The sequence below is a fragment of the Thunnus maccoyii genome, chromosome 10 (assembly GCF_910596095.1).
Source record: "Thunnus maccoyii chromosome 10, fThuMac1.1, whole genome shotgun sequence".
NCBI lineage: Eukaryota > Metazoa > Chordata > Actinopteri > Scombriformes > Scombridae > Thunnus > Thunnus maccoyii.
The window spans coordinates 10,634,401-10,661,945 of NC_056542.1; the positions used below are offsets into that span (position 1 = coordinate 10,634,401).

At 39.4% G+C, this 27,545-nt stretch overlaps 1 protein-coding gene and 1 long non-coding RNA gene across 9 annotated transcripts in view; one reads left to right on the forward strand and one right to left on the reverse strand.

Moving 5' to 3' along the window:
• Positions 1-1,648: 1,648 nt before the first annotated feature.
• LOC121905378 lies at positions 1,649-21,657 on the reverse strand. 6 transcript variants are annotated; one of them, XR_006098410.1, is made up of 4 exons: positions 21,372-21,657; positions 21,102-21,225; positions 13,805-13,893; positions 1,649-2,006 (listed from the first exon to the last, which is right to left on the reverse strand). It is a non-coding gene; the product is annotated as an uncharacterized LOC121905378 (long non-coding RNA). The 6 variants fall into 6 exon arrangements; XR_006098411.1 differs by lacking the exon at positions 1,649-2,006 and adding an exon at positions 11,566-11,582; XR_006098408.1 differs by lacking the exon at positions 13,805-13,893 and having other exon boundaries at positions 1,653-2,006; positions 21,372-21,653.
• Positions 2,362-27,545, forward strand: part of myom3 (myomesin 3) — a 60,557-nt gene continuing 35,373 nt past the window's right edge. For 2 of the 3 annotated variants that reach the window (XR_006098406.1, XM_042423585.1), the window contains exons 1-9: positions 5,439-5,600; positions 11,513-11,617; positions 16,327-16,480; positions 17,294-17,451; positions 19,047-19,133; positions 19,637-19,725; positions 22,981-23,025; positions 25,220-25,360; positions 25,457-25,618. Coding sequence is in view for 1 of the 3 variants with exons in the window: in XM_042423585.1 (XP_042279519.1) it covers positions 5,494-5,600; positions 11,513-11,617; positions 16,327-16,480; positions 17,294-17,451; positions 19,047-19,133; positions 19,637-19,725; positions 22,981-23,025; positions 25,220-25,360; positions 25,457-25,618 (1,048 nt within the window). In the remaining 2 variants the exon portion in view is untranslated. Of the gene's footprint in view, positions 2,647-5,438; positions 5,601-11,512; positions 11,618-16,326; positions 16,481-17,293; positions 17,452-19,046; positions 19,134-19,636; positions 19,726-22,980; positions 23,026-25,219; positions 25,361-25,456; positions 25,619-27,545 lie in introns of those variants that run through there. The other variant, XR_006098407.1, reaches the window with a different exon arrangement.

The following is a 27,545-nucleotide window of genomic DNA, read 5'->3' on the forward strand; positions in this document are numbered from 1 at the left end:
AACTCATTACGTACTTTGTGCTTCAGGTGCTCTGTCAAAGTGCAACCACATTGATTTGCATAAGTGGACTAAATAAATTAGGCACTAAGCTAGGGGAAGCTGCACATTTGGGCATGGCAGTACTCCTACAACTTCTCTGTAAAAGTGTTAAAAACATTCTTTTCTCTCAGAGCTTTCAAGAGACCCCCTCTGTGCTAACCACTAAGAAATTAAAGACAGCACTGACATGAGTGGACCTGGAAGATGAGGAGTCTTCCAAAAGAAGAGGAACTAATAAGGATGGCCCTCAGCTGCTTTGTCCCACTAGTTATTCTTAGTCTGACAGTCACTGCTGATGTATGATGATAAGAGAAGGCCTGGCAACCCTAGTTTGTATTGTGTGCTGATATTCCAGAGGCAGGTGTGGCCACTAAAAGCTTATAAATAACCCCCCAACCTTCCATACAATGATGTGGCCTTGAATGAAGCCGCCTTCTTTCCTCGCAGCCCCTGTGTGCTTTTAATCCTTGTCAGTCAGCACGACTGGACACACAAACACACACACACACACACACACACACACTTAAAACCATGCAACCATGACAACACAGATAATTATAATAAAATTTGGATCTTATTTGCAGAGAGAAAGAATGTCAAAAAAACTTTAAGAGGCACTGAACAGATATCACCTAAATATACACACAAAATCATACAACCATAACACCACCAATAATTATAATAAAAAAAAGTGCTTGTCCTTAAAGTTTTCTCTGCAGAAGGAACGAATATCACCCAAACACACACGAGTCTAATGAACTCTGCCAAAGTAGCCTGTTTAATGAGACAGAACAGTGGGCAAGTTCCAGAAACTAATCACAGATCACTGTAAAGAAACAGGGGATGGTGCACTACAACAACTAATAATACCAATGGTCACTAAGAAGCATTGCACTATAACTTGAGCCAATGTACAGTAATTAAGAGGCCATATTAAGTAGAGAATACAATAACAGGGGCATTATGTATAAACTACATATGTTTCGAAAGAAGACAAACAGCAGTGCTTTGACCTAAATTCTGACATCAGCACGCTACCATGCTTACAATGATAATGTTACCACGGTGATGTTTAGCAAGTATAGTGTTTACCATCTAAGTTCAGTATATTAGCATGCTAATATTTGTTTATTAGTACCAAACAAAAAGTACAGCTGAGACTGATGCGAATGTCTGTAGTTCCGCAGATATTTTGTCATCAACCAAAGTGCTGGAAAAACTGAAAATTTGATCTGATGATGACACTAGAGGAAAAGTAAAGGGTTCACCAACGTTATTACAAATCATCCTGAGGGGGACATGAATAGCGGTACCAAATTTAATGTCAATCCATCCATTGGTTTGAGACGCATCACTCAAAATCACAAGTAATGGCTGCACTACGGGAAGAAGGCAAGACATCGGCAAAATTTTGTTCCAACCCATCCAATAATTGTTGAGAAATGAGACAGACCGGGATTACCATCTCTATACAGCCATACTGCTAGCATGGCTAAAAAAAGCACTAGGGAAATAATATATCAAATATAGAGGCAATATAGGAGTGAAAAAAGTGAAAGAAGACAGTGAAATAATAAAAAATATAATAAAATATATAAAAATTAAAATAAAAGAAACAAAGAAATAAAACAAAAAGGAAAATCGGAAAACAAAAGAATTAGTTGGGAAGTCTCAGGTGTTGTTACAGTTGTCATTAACCTCTTGCTTTTTTTTAAAATAAAAAGTCCAAGGTCCGATTTTTAATAAGGAGGAACCAGATGGTTCAAGTGTCACTCTATACGAAGTCTACTTAACAGCTGAGTAGCTTCCGTCCATTCGCTTTCCATTCTGATGCCATCTTCTTCCTCCTTTTCTCTCTGCGTCTTCCCCCCTCCCCACAGCACTCTGTCTCCTCCATCTTCCCGCTTGTTATTTCCGAGCCTCTTATTCTGTATTCTTTGCACCCAGGTGGGAAAGTGCTGAGAGGGCTGAAATAAATATATATTTCTTTTAGTGACAGTTATTGAGCAGACATTTGTAATTCCACCACAGCCAGTTGTTCTCCTGAGGCTAATCCAGCTGTTCCTTTCAGCTGCTCAGGTCATTCCGTCCAGCTTCTCTTATTGTACAGGGAGTTATTGTGTCATCTCTTAGCTGCTTGTCTGCAGAACTGTCTGTAAAATCGATCTGGATGATGGCAATGATCTGTGTCTGTGTGTGTGCCCGTGGTGGTTTTGTGTGTCCACATTCATTTAGGACTAAGTGCGGTGTAAAGTTTAGTGTGTGCGTGTGTGTGTGTGTGTATACAGGGGAGGTGTCATTGGTCTATATTTACCAACTTAAGAATGAGAGAGCATTGTGTTGTCCACATTCTTGGCACTGAAGGACACTTTGTGTTCAGGGTCACCCTCGCTGCTTCATCAAGACAGGCATAGAGAGAGGACAGAGAAAGTGCAGTAGACAGACAGGATAGACAGTGAGAGGTAATACGAGGAGGTGAGACAGCAAGATCGAACAAGATCTTCAAGGAGAGAGGGACAGACAGGCAGACGGAAAAGGAAGTGGGGTGTATCCGTCCGACAGATCTTTGAGACCCAGAGGACTTCACCTGTTTCTTTAAAGAAAAGTGTGAGTGGGACTTCCTTTACTCAGTATTCATCTAGATTTAGCACAAAAGGGATCCAGTTTTTTGCCTTTCATCAGTTAAGACAGGTTACTGACACTTTAGAGTACGTGACTACCATCAATTAAAATATAAAACCACAACACTAAGCCTCAGTAAAATGCACACGCTGTGTCTCTATAGCACATCTGCATAATGCTGTTGATTATTAGTCTGTCTTTGTATTGTCAGAGAGGCTCCTTTTCTCTGGTTGTTTCTCCTGAGAGTCCTTGCTTCTCCAGCTAGTTGAACTTCTTAATGGTCTCATCTTTTGATGGCCTCAATGGATGTAGCTTTTAATTACTCTCTGGAGATGGCATAAAGCAAGCTCCTGTCGTGTTCAGACAATGCTTTCCCCTTCAACGAGCAGAATAGCAAATCATTTGTCCCCTTGTTCCTCTGTTGCTACTGTTTTTTTATTATCAGAGACCTGGAGACTGAGCTCTCATTTCACTCCAGAGACTAAAAACTGCACTGTATGTATAAAAGAGCACTGCTTTGTTTTTGCTCCTCTCCCTCCAGGGGCTCAGAATGCAGGCCTACCCATGGAGACTGATCAATTTTAATGTGCCAGAGGTCGACCTTCCATTAACAGTGTTCAAACACACCTCTCCCCTTGCACAACACTAAGCCAAAAAAAAATCCAACAGGGGAATCAGCTGGCACAGTAGCCTATTAGCCTGCTAGCCAACATGCTGCTGTTTTCCACGATGTAACTGAAGGAGATGAGAAGAAATAACACATTACGCTTGTTTATGGTGCTAACACAGGTGGTTGCTATTGGGAGAGGGTGAATGAAGCCATCACTCAGGCATGACCTGATTCTGTTTGTAGGGTGCGTTCTGCATTCACTTCCCCAGAGCAGCCACATGATTAATGATGGGCAGGGTGTGGGCAGCAGCATGGCGGACCTCAACTGATGAATTAGTAGTGGATCAGCAGCCCACAAAGAGGTGATTCATTCAACATGGGACTGAAATACACCTTTTCTCCACACCTACAGTACACGTAAAAACCACACTGTATTCCAAAGAAATGAAAAAGTATTTTGATTCAAAATAGCATTCAAAATGTGAAACCAAACAACTGTGCATACAATATAGCTCCTGACATAGTATAGGTTAATTTTAGAGTTGAAACAATTAGCTGATTAATTAATTTGTCAATCAACAGGAAATAAATCTGCAGCAATTTAACACAGACATTTTAACTGATTCACTGCTGTTTTCTTAGTTTTCTACGATAGTAAACTGAATATCTTTGGATTTTGGACCATTGGCTAGATAAAAGAACATCTGAGACATCAGAGTTCTTGGAAAAATAGATATTTTATAGACCAGAGAAAATAAGGCCTAGTTACTTTGAAAGTTCTGTATTTTCAAAAACAGCTACATATTTAAAGATTGAGTCTCTTTTAAAGTATTAACTCTTTAATTTCAGACAGTAATTTTCCTCTCTAAAGTACATAAATGACACTTTGGATCAACGTCCACTTATTGTAGGTGTTTAAGGGCAACTTCACAAATGGAAGTCAGGGAGGCTGACTTAAGTTTGATGCACGATTCTTTTGATCCAGGATGTAATTGCGTCAGATTTTTATTCAGAAACATTATGTTATTAATAGCACCCTGCCCTGTCTTTAAATGCACTTTGGTTGCTAATCCCAAGACACTGCAAGATATCACAAGACTGGGGCTTCTTTAGATAGCACTAATCTATCAGGGAGCTAAATGGTGCAGTTAACATTTTGCATACACTTAGCACACCCTTTGGGCTCAATTATAATTCTCTGAGGATGAGGATGGAGGCCGATTTACATTTCTGCATGACCACGATATGGAATAGTCATTACTTTGCCACTTCAACTGAGCAAAGTACTAGACATGTAACTGTAGGGTCTCTTCTGCATACAAAGCAAAATATAAATAGGTGTGCTTCTTGCCAAGGCTGAAGTCTCTTCATTGTAAAGTGGCCATTAATTTGGCAACTCATTTGCACTCAATATAAAATATACAGCTTTGAGCTTTTCCAGATAATAGTGTCTGTTGAATGCCTACAAAGAGTCCCTTGACACCTTGCATTAAAATGTGTCTCTTATCCAGATTGTATCTAGATATGATTTAACCTCATTATATTTACACCTGGTATTAATGTGTGTCTCCAGTGTCCACCAGAAATCTGATCGCTCTGTCCAGCTCAAACAATCAAACGTCACATCTTCCTCTCATTGCTGCAGGTCAAAAAAAAAAAAAAAAAAAAGATGGTAGCCATAGGTGAAGCTGTGCTATTGTATGAACTTTTGCTTGCATTTCGAAGCGGGGGAAGTAGCCGTCTTGTCTTGACTCCATCAACGAGTGTCTTGAATATCCATAGCTTTCTCGCTAGTAGCTTAGCTCACTAACTGGCTACTGGCTGCTACCTCGCTGGTTTGGAACAGTCGCACACGATTACGTATTTTCACCCACATAGTTGCTGTATGTGGACTGACAACGCAATTGCATTTACATTTGTGTTTAGTGTGGTCACGATGCATCCCTGACCAGCTCCGGAGGTGGTTTGGCCAATCAAATCACAATTCATCTGTACTTTAATGTGGTGAAGCACTATCCGATTGCAATCTGATCACCCAAAACGCATTTTAATGCAAGGTGTAAAGGGGGCCACAAATAATGTAGTTATTTTTCTGGCTGAGGCTACAGCACCTTTAGTCTCTGACTGACTCCCGCTGGCTCTGTATCACCAGCCTCCTACACACCTCTGCATCCTCACTGCCAGTCTCCCCTTCCTCCACAGGTGCCAGTTGGGGGGTTACCATGGAAACCAGGATGGTGATGAAGCGAGAGCAGGAAGAGTCGTCGTCCAAGATGTCTCACAGCATGCAACTGTCCTCCCAGATCAAGAAGAAGACCTTCACCTCCAGGTGCAAACACACTGTGTCCACATACAGTAGGACACAGTAGGATAGCAATGTTGTTTTTGTAAATCCTATTTTTTTTATCAGGATGCTGGTATTTTAAGCACCAATCTGTATCACTTTTATAGAGCAACATAAAACCAAAAGTCTGAGCTTTCTATTACAATTTCAATGACACATGAAAGGTGTTTTCTGGGAAGGAAAAGACATTAGCTAATTTATTTTTACCACTCCTTTTATTAGTTTAGGAATTTGAACTACAGTACCAGGCTTTTGATCCCACACAAACTCCCCTCATCTTCGGGACAACACCGCGTCTGTATTTCTCATCTAAAAAAGAAGCTATATAAATCAGAGGTTCTACCTGTAATATTACAATACTGAAAAATCTAATGTTCATCTTGATAAGTCATCAAGTCTCATATTGAGCCCTTAACTCTGATTTTAATTAAACCAAGAGACAAAGTCTGGCAATGAGTGGAGATAATTTAGTTCTATTCCAGCTTAGTATCTCTTGTTTCAGGCATTTTTCAGAAATTGCTATCGTGAAATGAGACAAAATGAGGTAAATCAATGCGCTAGTATCATAAAAATGGCACTTCAGGCTACAAAATTCATGAAACAAGTGGATTAATATTTGAAACTGGTTAAAATGTCAAACCTTCGGGCTTCTTTTTTACTTCAAAATTAAGACTCATTTATGGGTTGAATTAGTTAATAAATCTTACTTGATAAATGTCTTTTGCAATAAACGTACACTTTACCATTGTCAGAAAATAAAATAATTCCTCTACAGCATTTACAGATTCTGCCTTACAGTAAATGTATACTTTCAGGACTTAAGTGCTTTGGTTTGATTAGTATTATGCTGCTCAATATGCACAAAGCTGTCTTGATTGATCATGACTGATTTCTTTTTGCAGCTGAAGGATGACTAAGGTATTAAGTATTTATTGAAGAGAGACATATGCCAGGCTGGTTATTCTGAGCTCAAGGAGACATTACATTCATTCAAGCACACCCCGTGGGCCACCGTTGGTAGCCGCTAGTACAATACATTCACATACAATATTCACAAACACATGTCGCTGAGACCCTCTCCACCACAGAGAAGTCTGTCTCTGGTATTAAGGTGCCTCTGGTTGGGCATGAATGGACAAGCCCCGACTCACTACATAGCTCACTCATACACAAACTCTCGCACACTCTCGCACACAATCACAGACAATTTAAAGCTTACACATGCACATAATGGTTCCCACAGCCTCAATTAATCAATGTTATATCAATGTTATGTGTTTCCCTACAACAGCTCAGACTGAGATTGTATTACCGGAGTTCCCCACATGTTCAGCAAACCTTGACCACACACACACACACACACACACACACACACACACACACACACACACACACAGGCAGGTGAAGCTGGATATATTTAGATATTTAAAGTTACAACAAGTTATACAAGTTATTTTGGGGCTAGTGGTGTTATTGTAGTTTGGATATTAGCTGAAGAGTCAAATCCAGTAAATGGGAAGCGTTCCAGTTGGCCTCTGGCTTGCCAGACAAACACAAACAGCAGCAAATGCAAAAAAAAAAAATTTAAATCATAAGAGCTCTCAAAATTAACTTTGAAACAATTAACTGTCAGATTAAAATGAGCAACAGGCAACTGCATTAGCTTACTTTTAATATCAGCGTGATACGTGAACTGGCTCCAACGTGTCCTAGAGTGAGCTCTGACTCACTGTGGTTAATTTTTGACCTTGAAACAGCAGTTGATAAAACAATCTCAAGGTCAAAATTGAAATTTGAACCTCAACTTTTAAGCAAACATGGATGAGAAGCCCATTATAATAGTTTTGAAAATATAGAAAATTGAACACCAACAGCTACTAACAGATCTTGGGGTAAGACTGTTACATCAAAAATGTATTCAGTTTTGTTTTCATTCTGGCTTAAAATGTTTCAGTATGTTGGTCTCATTTGCTGCTGTTAAAGACACTGACTTTACAAGCTTTAAGATGGGATTCAAGTAAAATATCAGTAATACAACAGTAGTCTACACCTGTACACACTCACTCACATACAGTAGGCCCATCCAGTGGCACTACAGCAAAAGACAAATACAAAAAACAAAAAAGAAAAAAAATCAGGCACACCAGTGCTCCCAGATGATTCCGGTAAGATCTAATAGGAATCACTCCCGACCTGCCCCTAGCAGTCTCAAGTCAAATTTGCCTTCATTTTCACAGGCCCCCTGCTGCAGTGAGTTATTAAATTAGGCTAACCTATGGGTCTGCAATCTCCTTTGCAGAATAAAGGGAATTGGGCCCATTTTTTTCCTTCGAGATGATGAAAATAAGCAATTTTTACATTGAGCTTAGTTCAGCTGAACTTAGAGGTCATGTCATTCTTTGTCTAAAAAAAGGAGTGAGAGAGCAGGTGCATTGTAAAATTTATACTCCAAACATCCTCAGTGGAAGCACGCTCAAGTTCAGGGAAAAAAAAACTAAAGACAAGAACAGTTTTGCCTTAAACACAGTTGGGTTTTATAGGACTACTCTTAGTCCATGTTGTTGACATGCAGCGTCTCTCAGCAGTTTTCCTCTTTTTATTTCCTCCTGCTAGTTACACCGAGTTACTATTTTGAGGAAGCCTGTTGTTTATGAATGCATAAATGTATGCCCATCACAAGGGTCTGAAATTAACACCCACCAAATGCCAAATCGGGGTAGATTTTCCGTTTGACAAGTAAATCTCGGAAGGCTATCGGCCACACTGGCGGGTAAACGTTTGTACCATAATAGTCATGTAATTAAATATCGGGCTTGACGGCTCGGAGGAACTTAATCATGTTTGTCCCTATATAGTGTAGACACGCATATGTGTTTTTTACGCACATCTAACTCATTTTCACCTCATATTGAACATTCAACAACAATACAAATCTTACCGTTGTTATTCCGTCTAATTCCGATGTTTGATTTGTCACTCGGAACTATTCGCTTAAGTTGAGCAAAGCTCTATGTTTTGATACTCCGCACTGGTCACGTGCACACATGCTGTTACACACCATCGGAGATAGAGAATGAGTGGTGAGTTACCTCTCGCTCTCTCTCAACCCAAATGACGGAAATCCATCATAGCGATGGAGAACTTTAATCCCTGCAGATGTTTGTTTTTGTTGGCTAACTTCCCAGATTCACCCATAAAATATACAAAAGCGTCTTGCATACAGAGTTGTACATAATGGCAAAATAAACGTCTGGATCAGCAGATGTTGCTCATTTTGGCATTACGAAATCTTTATACCCAAAACAAAATCTTTTCGTACAACCATCTGTATCACATTGATAAATATAAAATATTGGTCTGTACTAACATGCTTTGATAATGCATGTTTATTGGGTTATTTTAAGGACATTTTGCTCTGGCCTATTATCTCAATGAAATGTACTGAAACAAATGTGTGTGTGACACAAAAAGGCAATTTATTATTTTGGCTGGTAAAAAATATGCTTGGCCGGTGGATTTTTTCATCTACCGCTCCCCTTGGCAGGTGAGTCAAAAAGTTAAATTTGGACACTGCCCTTCACTCTCCTGCACAGAGTACAAGTATCATCTCTTTTTAAAATGTTTGTTTGCTTGTGTAGGTGCACATGTGTGTGTATGTTCCTGTCCTCTACTTGAGTGATACTACCCTGCCGCAGGCTCTGCACTACATTATTCAATGGCCTGAGCCTCACAGCACACACTCAAAGGGAACCTAAACAAAGCAGAAGAAAAAAAGCATAAGACAGGAAAAGGAGAAGTTGTTCTCTGAGCGCCGTGAAATGGGGAAATTTCCCAGCTTACAAACAAAAGAAAACGAGAAGTCATGTACATTTGCATTGCCATTTGTAAGATGGCTTGTTAAAAGTAATGCCTGAGGCTAGTTGTGAGCAACGGTAATTGGGGGTTGTGCAATACGCACCTGAGTAAATATACAGTTCTGGCACACAAACTTTGGGATTTTTTATTTTGTGTTGTACTGTAATGTACCTCACTTCCAAACCAGACAAAAGCATCCTGTAAATATAGAACTAATAAACACATGAAAAATAAAAAAAGCATCCAATCTTAAAATATCCTGTCACTGTGGTTGTAATTACTCTTGTTAAAAGTACACCAGTCATCTGTGGATAAAAGGAGAGCAAAAATTAATTCTTCTCCAGTTACAAAAATGCCTTTCAACTTCATTGCCTCGAGTGACCTTGTCGCTAAAAACAACAAATGCCCCTCTCCTGTTTATAGGGGTGCACATCAAAAAGGTCAGCTCAGTTTATTGTCGGTGCTTTAAATGGAGAGCTCATGCTTTAGTGTGGGCTTAAATGTGTGTGCCCTTTGTCTGTTGGTGTTTATATGTGTGCGTCTGCTTGGCTATGTGCCCATGATGAAGAGAGAAGTCCCTGTTTTTGATTTGCCGTACGTATCCATGTTTGGTTCATCATGTTCAGTCTGTGTTCCAGCTCATCAACCATTACACAAACAGTTCTACCGTCAGCTGACACAAATACAATGTGGGTTTAAACTGAACGTTGCAGATGATTGCATACTATGATGGCACAACAACTGAAATTGCCATTGTACTATGACCAACCTCTTGGCTCAAACCCAAAACCTTTGGCTCATACACACAACATAGTCACCACTTGCCCGTGCTCACATCGGTGGCCCCTGTTCCTCCTGATTATATAAGCTCCCTATAGACAATAGTATGTGTGTTTGTACACCAGTGGGGAAAGGGGAACAGTGATTGCGGGAAAGCAGCTGATGATGGTCATCGGATTTATCGCACCTGAGAGAAAACAGGTCATCAGCTGCACTGCTTGGATAGCTGGATTAGGCTTTGCACCCCAAACATAGGAGGCAACTAGTAGGTAAATCAGATAAAACACTGGGCTAAAATCCAGAAAAGCGTGTTAAAAACACTGTAGCATGAATTCCTGATAGAAAACAAACTGAAGAGACTGCAGACAGTTTATGCCCAACAGCTGTGTAACACAATAAAGCCCCCGAACTATAGCCAGCATTGACAGCACTGCAATTATAACTGATATCTTCTTCAGGGAAGATGATTGAAATTACAATGTGTTCACAAAAGAATACAGTATTTTGCATATCCTGTTTGAATGAGCTACACTGAATCTGCAAATTACATTGTAATATTTCAGCAAACACTTGTGTGTGTGTGTGTGTGTGTTTATACTGAGCAGTGACAAATCTGCTGTAAGCCACAAAATGAACCATGCTTGGTGGCTTACCCCGGAGCAGTGCAGACTGACAGGAGTGTATTAGTGCGACAAACATTATTGACATCATATTTCACAGAAGGCCTGCCTTTTGTGGATTCAAACTTGCAGTTTATGTTGTTTTCTTTGATTATGGCTTGTCATTGTTTACCTTGCTCGTTCTTCACAATAAGAAAAGGAGACAAAAAAAATATCCATTTAAGCTGTTTTCTGTCTGGAGCAAGTTTTAAACTGAATCCCTGGAGTGCTTGAATAAATGAAACCTCATGCATTTTGTGTTTGCCTACATTACTGAAGCCCTCTCTGATGTATGGCCTCCTCTGCTGTTCACACAGAGAATAAGAGAGCCACTGCTGCTTTCTAGTGGCAGAGGGGAAAAATGGTCTGATTAACTTGAGATTGGATAATGTGCCATAAAACCATGACAGAATGAATAAGCATGCTAATATGAACACTAAATCCCTCCATCAATAGAATAAATAACTGTGAAGGATGACAAGGGAAAATATCCATTTTTTAATCTTTCACCTGTGTCATTTGATGATATGCAAGATATCTTGTGCTAATCAGGCACAATTTTGCTTGTTTTCTTTCTCCCCCGACGTTCTTTCGATGCAACAGTGATGAGGAAGCCTCGTACTCTGATTTCTATCCCATCATCCCTGCTGACCTGATGTCCGTCAAGGAGATACTGAACATGGACAGCATCCCCCGTCACAGGACATGGTGAGATACAAGATACAGCAAAGTAAATTACATATGTGTTTTTGTTGATAATCGGCAAGACTCACTCAGGAGTGGGCAATATGGATAAAATTATGATGTTGATATATATTTTAACAACTTTTTGTTGTTGGATAAAATAACCAGACAGTCCTGCCCAGTGACTTGTAACATCAGCAATGGCCTCACATACACACAGAGATATTAAAGAAATACCTTTAAAAAAAAAAAAAAAGCACGACAAAATATGGAAAAATCTCTTTGCAGTTGACAAATGTATATTGACTCACAGTATATATCATCATATATTGCCCAACCCTGGCCAGACTGATACACTGGTAACTCCCAAAAATGTGGCTCACACTCTTGTCCATAATAGGCAACACATTTGCATTCTTCAGAGCCACTTTAAATCATAATAGAAAACTGGTGCAATCAGATAAATACAGCACATGTGCTGTATCTCCAAGCTGGCAACTTAACTAATGCAACAGCACTAATTTAGATTATTAAAGACATTTTTCAAAACTTTTAATAGCTGAGATTCAACAACAACAAATCAATGACAGTGTGGGGCAAATTTAAATCTCCATCTGCAGCTCTCAGCTAAGGCACATTATTTTTATTCCTCATTTTGAGTCTTTTGTGGATACAAAAGGGCAACAACTGTGGCTAAGCCTCTTCTTCTCATGCTATTAGCTAGCCTTCACTTCTCTCTCGAGGACTTCCTTCCTGGATGATCTGTGCTTGTCATAAAATTCTGCCTCTCCATCAGTAGTCACCACATCCTCTCTCTCTCTACATTTTATTGAGAAAGAGGAGTGGGTCAAGTTTCACTGTAGCTTTGCCCTGTATGATACTACAGCACAAGAGCTGTATTTTTTCAGCTTTCCTTTTATGCCAACAGAGAGTCTCAATAAACAACAGAAATCAGGGTTCTTTCTTAACTCTCATCTGTCTGTAAAAGGCCAGCTGGGGACTTGTCCCATCATCTGCCATCTCACTGATGTCATGAAGCCAATAAGCCTTAACCATTCGACTGAGTCATACAGCAGAACCTTGTTCATTTGTGCTGATAGAGAGGAGGAAGGATCCTCTCATTCTATCAGAAGACGATTGTAAAGACAATCAGTCCTACATAAAGCAGGACTCTAAAAGCTATTGACAAACTATTATTCAAATGGAAAAGAACATAACTTATACAGTCTGTTATTACCCACTATTCTAACAAGTCAACCAAAAAATTCACTGGATAATAGAAAAAAATCACCATGTGGCTGGTGACTGGACTTAATTACTCACTAGCACAGAAAGCCTTTAACTTATTAGTGAATCAGAGTCTGAGATTATTTTTGTTAATGACATGTGTGAGTCACTTTTTACTTTTTAAGTGTCTTATGATCATGTAGCAAAGACAGGATTACTGCTCAGCTGTCATGGAGAGGACGTCATGTATCTAAAAATAATTCCCAGAATAAAGAGGTTTAGGTCACCAAGAACAGGAAGCCAGTGGATTGTTGCTTCTCGTCAGATGAACTGCTTCACCAAAATCCCTCTTCTACTGTAGGGACACCATGTCCTGTATGTGTCTAGGATACAATAGCACTTGCCTTTCACATTTGGGAGCTTAGCGCAAACTCTTTCCTGTTTTCCAACCCATCCATAACCTAATTAGACTTTTTGTGTCAAAAACACAAAAATTTGATATCTCTAGTGACTTCTCCATCAACGCCAAAAATAACACTGATAGCCTATATTTTCTTCTTTAAGCCATGAAAGGTTTGCTGGAAAGTGGCTGACAACAGTAAACAGACGGAAGGACAAAGGTCACACAATGAGTATCGAAGGAGAAGATGAGTAATACTAGAAGATAGAGTTGCCAAGGGAAAGTGAAGAGGGAGTGTGTGTGTGTGTGTGTGTGTGTGGTGGTGGTGGTGGGGGGGGGGGGGGGGGGTCATTGACGGTGAAATCACACCCTCTCGAAAGACAAAACACATCTGACAGTAATGAGCCTCAGCTGCAGCACTGTGCCCCTGCCAACTTGGCATCTAATTAGTTGCCCTCTCCCATGCCACCACCAAAACCCTCCATCTCATCAACGAGTGTCTATCCTATTTGCTAACGTGCTTAACTCTAATTCATCGGACTTGTATCACCATCAGATTTTTTGCACCTGTTAAATCCTTCTACCTCTTGAATTAGCAAGGTCGACTCCTTCTGAAGCGCAGTTTCTCCACCGAAACTCAGTTCTTCATAAGTCTTATCCCCCTCAGAAGTACCTAGACGAATATGGTGTGGACAGATATTTTAGGACGGAGGCTGGAAACCTAGTAATGAAGAAGATGAAGATGACTGACTCATCGCAGGATAAGAGAGGAAGGAAGCAAGGATGAAGTTGAAGGCTCTTGAGGATTGGCGCATTATTTCTGGAAGGCCTTGAGTGTGGCACGATGGGAGAGCATGACATTTGTTTTGATTTGTGTGAAAATGAATGCATTTTGTGTGGTGGCAAGTGTGGCTGCAATTGCACATTACTATATGATTCACATAATGGTTTCTCTACCATCTTTTCCCTGTGGTTAGGTGTCACTTGTAAATTATGCTGCTGACTCATGCATGCCTGGTTTGTCTTGGCAGGAGGGGTTTGCTGTTCCTCGCACCACTAAGCAAAATTAAATTTTCCATTTGGAGCGATAATTAAGCCATAAACCCTCTGATTCCTACTGACTTGATGTTTTCCAGTGATTCATTCCCTAAAGGCTTAAAATCTCGGAGCACACAGAGATAAAAACACTGACAGGCACACACTTTACTAAACAGGCAGAAAAAGTCAAAACTGTGTTTCTGGGCATCTGTATGTGTGAGGAGTGTGAGTGTGTGCATGGGTACGCACATGTCTGCATAGGCATCTATGCATACCCATATTTATTTGCATGTTTATTCATGCTGTTTGTGCATTTCACGAATTATCGCAAGTATTTGCAAGGCCATTCATGCTCTAGTGGCCATCAAAGCTTGGGGAAGTCTTTGTGAATATTTAAGATTCTGTCTCTCTGTTTGTTGTGGCAATGTGTGTGTGAATTATATGTTCAATTAATTAAGCCCTGGGGACTGCCAATCAAAAGATGGTTCAGGGTACACACCCCTCTGGTGATGAGAGAGAGGAGTATTAAAACGCTGCATTTAAAAGGGTGGCAAAATTCATGCTTACGCATGTTGGGAGTGTGAATGCTTCCTTGCATATGGATGAACTATATGTACACAAGAGAATGTGCGATGCCACGCGCATATGGATATATTCATAGCTATACTTCATTGTACTCGTGTATTTATCATAGACAACCAGAGGTCTTCATGGACATGTGTAAGGAATGTCTTGTCAAGAGGCTGCGATATGTAGCACAAAAAGCTAGCGAAGCACTGTAAATGGAACCGCATTCCCTCGTATGCCTGGCGTCTGCCAAATTACTCTCCGAAGACTGAAAACGTGATCACTGTTATTAATTTTTGGAGCCGTTTCTAAACAAAATAATGTGCTCACACTCTTCGTGGTGAAGGAACGTTCCACCCAATGCAACAGTGAGGCTCGCTGATGTGTTTTAAATAGTTTTTGGACAACAACGGAGGTCTATGGCACAGAGGAATAAAATATATCAGGCTTTGGATACACACACAATGCTTGTAAGTAGGATAAATTCATTGTTCTGTTGGTTTTGCACATGAGATTCATTAACAATACAAAAAATATGGACAATTGTGAGCCATATCCTTTACGAACCACTATACAGTGAGGGCACCAATCAACAACCCTCAAGTCCCCAACTATGACAGCCGCCCTACTTACTATCCCCGTTCTCTGCCCAAACAAACAGAGATAAAATTTGTGTCTTCTGAGTGAATAGAATATCACAACTGCCAGCCTTCTCCATGACAACCAACTTGATCAAAAGGAAAGATAAGGATGTCACACAGTCGGCAACACAGCAACGCTTTGAACTGTCCACACCTGAATAGGCACACACCATCATGTGAGAGATTTTAGAGTACCAGCACCGCAGAGTGATGTGAATCATCTGTGGCAGTGAGGCTTGATATTCCACTCAAAAAAGACCAACTTTTCAAAACCTTTGAAACGCCTGTGAGAATGGTGCTCATGTGAAATGACACGTAGGTATAAATGGAGCAGCGAACCACAGACGTCATCACTGAGTATTTTAAACGACAAACTGTCAAAATATCATGAAACTAGCATTTGTCTGTAAATGGACTGGGACAGTTTAAATGCTGTCTTTTTATTTCTCTCAGAGGTCTCGAGTCATACCATGTTCAAAACATTCTCTGAATTGCTGTCTCTACTTTTGTCTCAGATGGAGGTCTGGGTTGTTTTAAGAGCCTAATCACACATTTCAATAGAGACAAATTACTTGCTGTCTGATTCTGATTGAAAATATTTTGTGCAGCTGAAAATAAACACTTCAAATGTGCAAATTAACATACTTACAATTTTAAGTATGTAAATATTGTATATGAATTGGTAATTTGAATGTTGCTGCTTTGCTGTCAAGTTATGTCTTCACTTCTTTGTGTTCTGTATCCATCACCCTTACTGGTGAAAACAAATAAATAATTACATGAATAAAATAAAAAACAGCAGTCCTTAATTACTAATTATTATCATAATATTGATTAATACTTGTGCTGTGCTCCTCCAGGGAAATCCTGAAGGAAACTATGGATGCTGATGAAGAGTATTACAGAGACAAGTGGACCATGTTTGGGAACGAGGTTGAGACGGTGGAGATAGACGTGATCAGGAACCAGCACGAGTTACGAACTCGCGTTGATAAAATGGCCCTTCGCAGACAGGTAGAAGTCAAGTTTTGGTCTCATGTGACCTATGATACTGCCTCATATTCAGCTTTATGCATACAACAGTACTTATATTCTCAATCACATTCATAAATCTTCTCAACCATGCACCATTAAGGTCCAAGAGCTGTCAGGTTTCAGTACATATTCAGCCAAAGGGAAGAGGGGGCTCATGGTTTGCTTTTGTTATCGAGGTTGGTTTATCATATGTGAGCTGGCTTAATTCCACCCTGTTTGGTAAATTGAACTATTTAAACTACCAAGTAGAGCTGTAACAATTAGTCGATTAATCAATAAGTGGATCAACAGAAAATTAATCAATAACCATTTTGATATTCGATTCATCAATTCCATTATTTAGCAAGTTTAATTCAAACTAGAATCTGCCAGGTTTGTTATTTTATCTCACATTTGCCTTCTTTACTCATGTGTATTGAATCCATTTCTTGGAGATTGGCTTCAGAGTGTAAAAACCACTGTGAAGAAAAGGTCAAATTAGTTACCTTTTACAAATCAGAGATATAAATTTCAATTACTGTGTTTTGTGGTTGGTAATTAACTGTATCTCAAGTTTGATTTTCATTCTTGTGTGTCCTTAGTTTATTTGTTTCTCATATTCTGTTAGAAAGTACTAAGATAGTGTAAGAATTTTAGTTTAATTTGAGAAGGAATTTCTGATTCTTACATATTGAACCTTTAATAGATATATTGCATATATTTGTCAGCACATTGCTTTTCATCTCATCTGCTCTATTCATTTATTCAGCTTTTTTTTTTAATATGCTTTATTTTGATCAATCTTTGCTTCAGGCAGAAAAGAAGGCATCTGTGTACATGAATTACCTGGAGCGTCTGAGTCAGAAGGCCCCAGACTTTCCAATCCCTCTAAGGGCTCACACTGTCTGGGAGGGCATGACGGTGAAACTCTCCTGCACCGTCCAGGGTTGCCCACCCCCAAAGGTCACATGGTAAGAACTTCTGTCTCAGCAGCACTCCGTTCATTTGGCCTCCATTGGCCTACTGGGATTAATTTTCTGGCCGTTCCTATTAAAGTCTATTGCTCAGGTCATACAGCAGACTGGTGTCACTTTAATTTGGTCTCTCACTTGGTTGGATTGGTTTAGAGCTGAAAAAATCTGAAAGAAGTCTGATGGCCTAAAGTTAATACTTTCAGGGAACAACTACACAAGTTGTATAATGATGTGTACTCCTGATACAATTGTAACATTGTATTCGAGCTGAAATTGAATGGAGGGATGCATGGATGGATAATCATTTGTCATTTACTAAGCCAAAATAGCAAATGCTCTCTTGTTCCAGCTTCTTGATTGCGATGATTTGCAGCTTTTCTCTGACAACAAACTGAATTATCTTTGGGTTTTGGACTGTTAGACAAAACAAACTATTAGAGGACGTCACCTTGGGCTATGGGAAATTGTGATGGACATCATTTCGCTATTTTATATGTAGACAAAAAAAGATGAACAATTTTATAGATAATGAAAATACTCTTTAGTTGCAGCCCTACATTGCATCATTAATTAATCTCCATCATTCATACTCATTCATTACACCGGGAAATACTGCTGAATTTGTCATGCAACCAGTAAAAGTATAAAAGTGTGACTGGTAAAGAGGTAGGTTAGGTTATACGATTGTACATGAATATAAAGACAGACTTCAAGGACCAGTGTAAGATTTAGTGGCATCTAGCGGAACAGACTTGGCAGAAATGGAATATAATATTCATAAGTATGTTTCACTTTTAGTATATCCCATGAAAATAAGAATAGTTGTGTTTCGTTACTTTAGAATGAGCCCTTTATATCTACATAGCGAGCGGGGCCCCTTTGACGGAGGCCGCCATGTTGCACCGCCATGTTTCTACAGTAGCCCAGAACAGACAAACACTGACTCTAGAGAGGGCCTTTTGCGTTTTTGGGAGTTTTGCAGCCACTGTAGGTTCTCCTACACGCTTGGAAGGGGAGGGTGAGGGGAGGTGTATTAATTTGATTGCAGTCTGCAACCTCACTGCTAGATGCCACTAAATCTTACACACTGGTCCTTTAAAGTTGAGTCGCTTGCATAAAAACAAGAGTCATGACACTACAGTTCTGAACCCTCAGTTGAATATTGCCCTCTGCATCAATATGAAATCACCTGTGTTAATTCAGGCAACGTGCCAAACTGTCGTCCTTGATTCTTTCGCTCCCGAGAGAGTAGCTGATGAAAAGACATTGTGTGTTCAGTATTCATGAACCTAAGCTGAGATCCAGATCCACCTGCGGCTTGTGGGTTTCTCCATCCCATATGGTAGCCATCAAGCCCAATGAACTGCAAAAGTCTGCCCTCAACAATGCCCAGCACAAGACAGAATGAAAGATCAAAGGCCCCCTCTTGCATTCATGTATTCAGCCAAACTAACATTTGATTAGTGAAAGATGTGCATAGGTAATCAGTGGGCAGGAGCATTGAACAGTGCAGCCTGATGTTCACTTCTGCTTTGATATTAAAAAACAAAACTCTGAACACACTCAGATCTATTCTTAACTTTTTACATCAGGTATAAAGACGGTGCGCCACTGAGAACGTCCAACTGGAATTACAGTCTTCAACAAAGATTTGGTCTTAACTCACTGGAGATCAGAAGGTGGGTCACTAGCTCAAATCCCTAATTAAGGCTGAAAATCTTTGTGCAAAAATCATATGAATATGACACAGGTATGTGTAAGATAATGCATGTGTGGGTAGCACAACTTTGTCATTGATAAATCAAGAGTTAGATTAGAAATTTAAGAAACTTGTGGGACAGGTTAGGAAACTGTAGTGTTACGTAATGAAATGTGGCTGTCAAACAGGGAGAAACAAATGTTGGTGCTGTTCTTTAATTCTGTGCCATTAGCGAAATTCAAAGAAAAGATTGAGAGTCAATTAAGTTGAGTGGCCTGATAGTAAGGCATTACATCTCTTTCTTTCTTTATGCTGCATTTTGGGGATAATTTAAAAGCCAAAACAACATAGTCAAGCATACCATTGCTAGAAAAATAAGCAGTGAAGAGAACTGCTTTGTAACACTAGACACCGTTTTATTTGAGCTCCATCTTTAACAGCTTACAACCTTTGCAGCTAAATAACATCCTGATTCCTGCCTAGGTGCTCTCCTGAAGATGCTGGCGAGTATAAAGTGATAGCCAAGAGTCCTCTGGGTGAAGCTATAACATTTGGAACGCTAGTGGTGAACTGTGAGTAGTTTCCTGTTTCATATCAGCTACAACTTGCTGGAAAAAAACACTATGGATACTACCAGGACTGAAATGCTCAAGTTCAGTTTAAGGTTTTAGACTGGTAATGGTACACTGAGACACTACAGTAGGGTGAAGTATGAGACATCTCCTGAGCAGCTGTAAGAATAAAAACCATTGAACTAGTCCACACAACGTTTAAAATCACAGGATTTCCACTATACTATATGTAGGCTATTCAAACCTTGTCCACATGCTTTTGTCGTCCTCAAACACAATCACTGATCAGCAGCAAGAGCCATATTTGTCACAGCTGGTACATTGAAACTTCACACACACTCCTGAAAGGTTTATACATTGATGACACCAGCCCTTGTGGCTTTGTTGTATAAACATGAAAAATGCTCAAGACAGTAGTGTATATTAGTGTTATTGTAAACAGTTCTTATTCATATGATGAATTGAAATCTACAGAACGGCAAATGATGCAAAATCACATTGAAAAGCAATTATTAGGAATGAACTGTAAAAAGAAACTCGGTGTTCCTGTTAACAGTGTAGCTTTTAAAATAGGTATCAGTCATATGATAAAAAGCCTTCAGCAGCCTCAATAAGTTGTGATGGTGCACTTAGGATTTTATAGTCAAAAGGGACTGAATCATATAGAACAATAATATCTAATTCTAATATCTAGAAATATCAATTGAATAACAAATCTGTTTTCTTAGTTTGTATACAAACATTTCTGAGAAATAAAGACTGTCTTGAAACTATCAAAACAATATTATGGTAAGGTCCTGTTTGATATTTCACTTAGTTAATTCCATGTTAAATGTCACTTTGTCACTTGTGTAATGTTAAAATAACATTAAACATAAAAATAACTTGGTATGGAAAGGATAAAACACACGTAATAGAACTACTGAACAACCAACTAGGTCTACATACAGGTTTCAAGTCTATTGAGCATTTATTAATTACCCAGACAGCTTCACAATCAAAAGCACTGTACCAATACCTAATACCAAACCAGAAAGTAAACACCACTGACAGCAGCGATGTTATATTATCATTATTATCTGATGTTTTTTATGATTGTAACTGTTTATATGAATTCCTTGTTTATGAAGTAATTGTGTTGTTTCTTGTCTGTTGATTGTGTTCTTGTGTTATGAATGTTTCTTGTTCTCAGGTCTCTCTTGGAAATCTTAATCTCAGTTAGCCTGACTGATTAAATAAAGATTAAATCAAATAAAAATTAAAAGAAAAATGTTCACAAAACACACAAAAGCAAACAGATGCAGATGGGCGCAATGTAGAGATACAGCAACAGCAGCAAAGTGGTAGAGAATTAAAACAAGAAAAGCCTTACTCACCATTAGCTGAAGGCGACCGGTGTTAGTATTAAACCGCCTCAGGATAATATCCTTCAGTCCCTCTTGAAGACCAGCAACAAACGTTAGACCATCTGTGGTGAAACATGGTTCCTGGATGTTTTATCTGTGATAAAAGGCAACGTTTTATTCCAGTCAGTCTGTCCATTATACCATAACAAGTGAGCACTTTAAACTTTTGTATATTGTGACACTATACATCAAAGCAGAAGTAACATGTGGGTGTTGAAGACGGTGGTCGACGGGCTATACCTGTCCAATATTAGCTAGTTAACGTTAGCCGCTGAAGTGTTAGCTTTTGTGGGCATCAGCTCGGTTGATTTTCCTCACTTCTTGTACTCGCCTTGACCCAAATACTGTAGTTTCCTCGGGTGCTTCAACGCCTAACCTCCCTACTGCTAGTCTCGAGAAGAAGTTAAGCTAAAACAATTGACAAAACTAACTTAACTTGAATTAAACTAACTACGTGTTTAGCAATTGAAGTAGCGTTAGTAGTATCCAGATGACCAAATAGTCCCGCCCCCTACATCGGCAGTTGGTTTCGCTGTTGCTAGGCAACTGACAGTTTAACGGACTTGCTCCCGCTTGCTCCCTTCTCAAGAGTGGCTAACGATTTTGTGTTTTTGGAAAAAATTGAAATAAAATAATAAAGAAGCGCAATGACAAAAATAGAAGTGCAAAAAGTTAATTCATTTTCTAATAACTACAATGACCCTCATGTATTTAGCTTCTCAAACCTGAAATATTGGTCTTAAAATTGGATTTTGATGGAGAAAATAAAGCCTGGCTACACAGATAGGATTGTCCTCTGTACGTGACCCACATGTACATGGCACAGACAAAAGTGATCTTTCTGACATAACTATTTGATCTTATTATTAATTACAATAAATTTCACATGCATGGGAAGAATTAAATAAAATGTAAAATTTATAAAGAGAAAAGGGTAAAATCCTCCCCTGCTCTACCAAAAAAGTCACACTATCAGGAATAAGGCAAAATAGTACATAACCCTCACCCTGAACCAATTCTTTGATAAACAATTTGGTTAGGATCCTTTAGATTTGATTGTGGGGTTTTTTGTTTTTTTTAAAGTGAATGTATCTTAATCAGATTTTCACATTCTCACATAATAAAATCAGCATTGGCTTCAAAAATCCAGTATCAGTCAGACTCTAAAATGAACATTTCCATTTTTCACTTTATTGTGCTGACACTGCCTTGGCCACATACATATCTATCCATCTTAATGCCCCCCGATCTTGTCAATGCTCAAGTCAAATTTATTTTCTTTTCATAAGAAAGCCCAGAGGGAATGACTTCTAGTTTGGATGCTATTTCCTCTCTTTCACCCATCAGACTAAAACGATCAGAAAAACAGATCTCATTGCAGCACTCATGCATAATGAATTAAAATGAGACAGTGGGTGTGGTGGTGACTAATAGTCAAACATCTGCAGCGAGCATCATGACCTTACAGACTTCTTTTCTCTTTCGCACCTTTAAATGACACATCCTTTGTTGAAATGGCTTGGTGCCTGTCAGTAAGGTTCCTTAACTTTTTATATCAATTAATGGTCAGGGCCTTAATGAGACACTTCAAGGCTTCTCTCCTTGTCATCTATATTTCACAGGCTTTCTTCTGTAGTTAAAATTGGCTAAAGGGAATATTAGATGTGACTTGCATAAATGTGGTATTGCCAGGTTTGATTTGTCTGCTGTTTCTCTCTATCTCTTTCTCTTTCAGTTTCACAATATCATGCTTTGTTTCTGTCTCCATCACCAATCTGACCCTCCCTCCCTTCTTTTATCCAATCGGTCCTGCTCTGCTGCTCTGTTGCACTGCCGCCCTGCGATTCAGCATATCAAGGAGCCGTGGCTGGTTCAGAGCATTCACAGACCCCCGGTAAGTTTCACACCAGGGCCTAATGAAAAGTGTCCCCTTTCATTTTCTCTGCCACCCTTTGAAGTTCCTCTCTCCACCAGTAAATGAGGGAGGGCTTGATGGCTTTGAAGACGGTGACACAACACTCTGCGCTGCTGTGGATGCTGCACCTCATAAAGAAAGATATGGACGGATGGCTTGAAAGCGAACAGTGTGTCTACGTTTGTTTGTTTGTTATGGTAGTTTGTGTTTCTGTGTGGGTGTCCGTGTCCATTGATGTACGGGTGTAAGTAAGACTATTTGTGGGGTAGTTGCTGCAGGGACAGAGGGACTTGCTTCCAATTGAGCAGCAACCGACCGTCATGTATATTTCATTCCAGGGACAGCAGGGAATTTATGCAGTTTTGCTTCAAGCTGTGGAGCGTCACATATTGGCTGTGGAACTCTTTGGCCTAGATTAGCCTCCACCATGTGTGGGGATCAGGACATGTTCAGCTTACACTTGCCTAAAACAACCAATGTTTACATTTAACACTTGCGAATTATATACTGTTGTCTCTCAGATGGAGGTTGGGTGGATGTATGGTTTAGATATAAGCTATCTAAACATGACCCAGGTTGTAAAAAAATGAATTTTCCTTTTAAAAAAACAGTATCTGTATTGCTCTTAAATTTGTCAGTAAGCCGTGTATAGATTTTAAATTAGGTTTTAAACTGAAAACGTAAGTTCTTGCAGGCTAGCTAAAGACTTCTCTGTACCAATTTAGATTTTACATCAATCTGAAGAGGAGGCAAAATGGCACAACACATCTGATTAGGACAAATCGATATAATAATAATAATAATAATAATAATAATAATAATAATACATTTAATTTCAAGCACCTTTGACTTCTACTACTGTTTACTTTGGTGGTTTAACCTTTGGGTCACCACTGAGTGGAAACCCACACTTTCACAACTACCCCATCACTGCAACTACTATGTGGTTGCTAGCTAATACGTTCCCCTCACACTCAGACGTTAAGGGGCAATCATTTTGAATGAGACTTTATCAGCATGTACTGTAATGTTGTCAGGCTTGTCAGGCTGCCATTTTAATGTAACTGATACTTGATCATCTTATATGGAGCAGATCATATTTTCCCAACACAAATTGCTCAATAAACAAAAGCACGACTTTGGTGAATTTATCATGATCATCATTGTGCTGAGAGAACCAGGCATTAAGCGTTTGAATGGTGGGAAACAAAGATCTGAGCAGCGTGTTTTCATAAAGCTATGCACATTCCTGTGATAGCCTGGACTACTAAGCAGAGCAAGATCATTATAAGAAACATGTCACAGTCTCTCAGATTCATCCCTGAGAATGAGATTTGACAAGGCCTCGTAGCGCACACATATCTCTCACTTTCAGATTGTATTGCTTCAGTGCTTTGACAAGTGAGAGAATGGTAGGTGAAGGAATAACTTGTCATAAATTGTTCACTTTCAAAAAAACATTGTCACATCTTCGGCTTTTCCTGTTGCCTCCAGGAAATGCCTCTCTGGGCTGTCCTTTTTCTCTGTGCTTCCTTGAATGGAGCAAGAGGACTTTGTCTATCATGGCTTTTCCAATCTGCATAAGATGGTCGTTTTACTTAATTAAGACTCCCTGGTTTTCTTTGTTCACTTTCACCCTCTTCCACTAGTGAGAGAAACTGAGTAAAGGCGAGCTTGTTACTTCTAGGTTGCAGAGAATAATGAGAAACTGATGTCATAGCACAAATGTTCTCAATGGTATAAAGACATTGGAGTCTTTCTGTTTTAAACCACATTTAACGTGATGACAGAGCAGGGGAGAATGAATCAGCATACTTTTTCCTGCTGCCACTTACCTTCTGCTATTACTCTGCCTTCTGATTCCTCTCTTCTTCACCTGTCATGCTTCTTCCCTTTGTAGTGGTCCAAAGGAGGTCTGCACAAAATCCACTCAAAATTATAACTGTCTGGAGTATTATTATGGTGCAGTAATGCTTTGTCTGGCCTTATATTTCAATATCAATTTTTCCTTTGTACAGCACCAGTGATGAAAGTGTGTATTTTTCCTGCAGATTCATCTTCCAGTTTCCCTCCTGTTTACATTTCTTTACCTTACTTTTCTTTTGCATCATCTCCCTTTATTCATTTTTATCTTTCCTTCTCTCCCCACCTTTGCTCACCCCCTCTCTCCTAGCCTTGAAGCTTGAGCCGGAAGCTCAGTTTGGCAGCATCTTCCCTCCAACATGGGTGAAGGAGGGTAACAGCCTCACCTTACAGTGTACCTTCACTTCAGCTCTGCTGCCCTTCCAGCAGGATGTCAGCTGGTTCAGAGATGGTAAGCACTGCAAAAGATGAGTCATACGAGCCTGAATTTGGACAATTTACATGCCTACTTAAGAGTTTAAAAAGTTACTTTTTATTGTTTCTCCAGGCATCCAGCTTAATCAGTCCAGTATCGTGGACATAAAGACGATCAACAACACGGCATCCATCACTTTAAGGGCTGTATACAAAGAGCATGAAGGCATTTACACCGCCCGGCTGAGGACCTGGGAGGGGATCCAGGAACACAGTGCCTTTGTCTATGTCACAGGTGAAGACCAACATGAAATGCATTTTGTTTTCCATTGCCAGGAATAGGAAGCACAGAGATTAGGTCTCTCACAGTCAATTTACATTGATTAAATCTCTATAAAAGAGCTTATTATAGATCATATTTACAACAATTTCCCATATTACAAGTCAACAATAGACCTACAGTAAGATTTTTATGACTGAACCTCATCTTCCTCTGTATGCTACGGGTGAGGAAATGTGTTTTTTTAATTTTTTAACCCCTATTCTGAAAAAATAGTTGACATTTTATCATCCAGTCTTAACCAGTAGGCCACTAACCGTATAGTGATAGAAAATGTTGCTTCCTGACCTTTTTTTGTGTGTTTAAAAATAAAATGTTGAGGATACTGAGCATAAAGGGTCATTCTTGAACCTTGCAGATAGCAGTTTGACAAAATAATCTTAACACTTACAAGCTTTTTCTGAAGCTCTCAGACAACCACATCCCATGGTCTTCATCTGACTTAAGTACTGTAGTAGCAGTTGGTGGTTGTTATGTCATAGCATCATATTATGGTTATCCTAGAACAGAGATAGTGAGTTACGATCAACCTCCCTCACATGATGGAAACTGAGCTATTTCCATGACAACCCTGAAAAGCTCTTCAAAAAAAGGAAGTGAGTTGACCTTTTGTTAAGACTGTATTGTTAAAGTGAAGGGTGTTCTTTAATGTGGACCAGGCTGTGAATACCAAATCCCAGTGTGTGATGATGTAATACTAAGTTTTTTTTTCAAATGCTACAATGACAGATACACTTGCATTACATCATTTAATGGGTAGATTGTTTGTAATATCTGATTTATAGGAGCAGGTGGTCACACAGTGTACACCTCTGCTCCTGGACACTATGGCAGGCTTGTAAATAGCTGTCACATGAAATCACATCAGAAACTACTCACATACTAAACAGTTGCTCCAAAAAGCCTGCCAGCCTGCCTTTGAAATGATATGTTTCATTCTGAAATGAGTATTTGAAAAAAAAAGACAAAAGCTTAGAGTGACCCTGAGACTTTTGCATACGAAATACCTGTAGTTTTGAGGATGGAATCATTTGTTGTCCCAATCTCGATAACTTGCATTTTGACTGAAACCTTCACGCAAAACACAATTTGTATTCAGCAGATTTTTCTTTTACTTTCATTTCCTGTCAGCACACTACCCTGATACATATGGGGAAATTGCACCATCAATCAATCTGCTTTGCAGTAGAGGGCTTGTTAGCTTTGTTCAGTGAAACTATATATTCTTCACAGCCTGCTATTTTTCTCTTATACATTATTTGCAGCATGCAGAGTATAACTCCCACTTGACTCATCATACATTTGAAATGTGTCTTGGAAGTTCTGCAAGGAGGCTTGTGTTTCAATATTATATCAATGTTTACTCATGTATAGACTGCACCTAAACTGCCACAGCCTTAGTAATGTGTGCTGAATAATTCATGAGCTTGGTGTGCATATATACCAAAAATTAGTCCAAACACACATTGCACACAAACGTTTCTTCCATCTAAGCTCCTTTGAAAACTTGACTCAGGTATGTCTCTTATTAAGGAGCCCGTTCTTAAAAGAGTCGGAGGTACTAATTAGTGAATCAGCGAACTTCACTGCATGTGGGTTTTCTCCTTCATTCAGCTGTCATATTTGCATTATAAATGGGAGGTACAGGAGAGAAAAAACAAATGAGAAAGCAGGAGGAAAGGGAAGGAGGGAGAGTGAGGATACAAATTTAACACAGGAAAAAGATGCGCTTGATGTTGACTTGAGCCTTTTGTTGAAAAAAACATATATTCCTAGCCTCAAGAAAAGTTTTGGGAGCATGTCACATCCTATCACTTCAATCCGCTTAGCATAATTTCCTCTTTTCTTTTTCTGCTTCTCTCTGTCTCATCACATCCACCGG